The sequence below is a fragment of the Trypanosoma theileri genome (genome assembly GCF_002087225.1).
Source record: "Trypanosoma theileri isolate Edinburgh chromosome Unknown TM35_Tth_52_V1, whole genome shotgun sequence".
NCBI classification, from domain to species: domain Eukaryota; phylum Euglenozoa; class Kinetoplastea; order Trypanosomatida; family Trypanosomatidae; genus Trypanosoma; species Trypanosoma theileri.
The window spans coordinates 66,880-68,381 of record NW_021639894.1 but is presented as its reverse complement, the minus strand read 5'-3'; the positions used below and the strand labels follow the sequence as shown (position 1 = coordinate 68,381).

Here is a 1,502-nt window from a genome sequence, read left to right as displayed (position 1 = left end):
TCCCCTCAGTACACCGTTTTACAATACCAACGCAGCCACAATCAGCAGAGGTGCGGCAGTGCGCATCCACACAGGGCTGAAACTGCTGTCAGCATCGCCCGGCTTCTGCTCGTTGCTTGGTGCATTAGTGGAAGTGGGTTCTTGTGTTGATGGTTTGTCGGTGTTCTCAGGATTCTCAGTGTTACCTCCATCTTCATTCTCTGGTGGTTTTGGGGTTCCTGAGCCATCTGTAGGAGGTTGCACATCGGTGTCAGGTGATTCTGGCTCCTCTTCGTTATCATCATCATCCTCTTCTTCTCCATCCGGGAGTTCTTGGTCAGGAGGTGCATCTGGTCCTGTTCCTGGTTTTGTTGGGCCCTGTTCTTGGCCATCTCCCCCACCCGCCACTTCATCTCCTACACCATCCCCCTCTGTTGCATCTCTGGCCGAAATGCTCTTATTGTCTTTAACCTCAGCAGCAGAAGCCGCCATGGCATACCCGCAGGCGATGCACAGCAGAACGGCCAACACACACATCACANAAGTGGGTTCTTGTGTTTCAGGTTTCTCGGGGGCAGGGGTTTCTTTGTTATCTTCTCCTGCAGGAGGTTGCGGGTCGTTTTCTTCTTTTCCATCTTCACCCTCGCCACCTTGCGCAGGAGGTTTCGGTTGAGGTTCACTTCCCTCGGGTGGAACCTGATCAGGTTTCCCCTCTGGGTTTCCTCCGTTGACACCATCCCCATTCTCATCTCCAGCGCCCTCTTCTTCTTCATCATCATCATCAGGGACCTCATCTGTATTGTTATCTTGTTCTGGGGGCACTTCCTCTGGCTCTGTTGGGCCAGGATTCACGTGATCCCCCTCCTCCTTTGGGTCCTCTTGGCCATCTCCCCCATCCCCATCTACTTCCGTCTCTGGCCCTGCATCCGTTTCTTGTTTTTCTTTAACCTCAGCACCAGAAGCCATCACCCCCTTTGTCTGTCCAGCAGTAGTTGTAGCAGCCGCCGCCATGGCATACCCGCAGGCGATGCACAGCAGAACGGCCAACACACACATCACACGGTTCATCTTCATCATCGTGAGAGAAAAAATAGTTTGGTTTGCGTAAAAACACTGATCCAGAAAAACAAAACAATAAAAAAGGGAGAAAGAGAGTGGATACAGGACACAAATACTCACAGTGAGAGAGAAAAAGAGAAGGAGCTGCAACAGCAGAGTACAGTAGTAGAAAAAGAATAGCCCCTTTTCAGGATGATGCAGACCCCCAAAAAACAGTATATACAGAAAAAAAAGTACACAAATCCAAAACAAAAAGGTCAAATACCAAAACTCCAAGTGTATATTGTTGTACAACATTGTGGGTTCATTAATCACAGGTATAAACGTATATTTGTGATACATACGATATATACGTGGTCAGTGAGCAGAAGAACACAGGGCCTCTGCACATGACCAAAGAGAAGAAATTTAATGAGAGAAAGGTAAAAAAAAAAAAAAAATGCAAAATAAAAAAAGAGGAAGTT

At 48.0% G+C, this 1,502-nt stretch overlaps 1 protein-coding gene across 1 annotated transcript; it reads right to left on the bottom strand.

Annotated features, from left to right (window-relative positions):
- Positions 1–18: 18 nt before the first annotated feature.
- On the bottom strand, positions 19–1,056 carry TM35_000521330 (uncharacterized protein; the record flags this gene model as incomplete). Its single annotated transcript, XM_029030675.1, has 1 exon — positions 19–1,056. One exon carries the CDS (start codon positions 1,054–1,056, stop codon positions 19–21), a length of 1,038 nt encoding a protein of 345 aa, XP_028878055.1.
- Between the last annotated feature and the right edge of the window lie 446 nt (positions 1,057–1,502).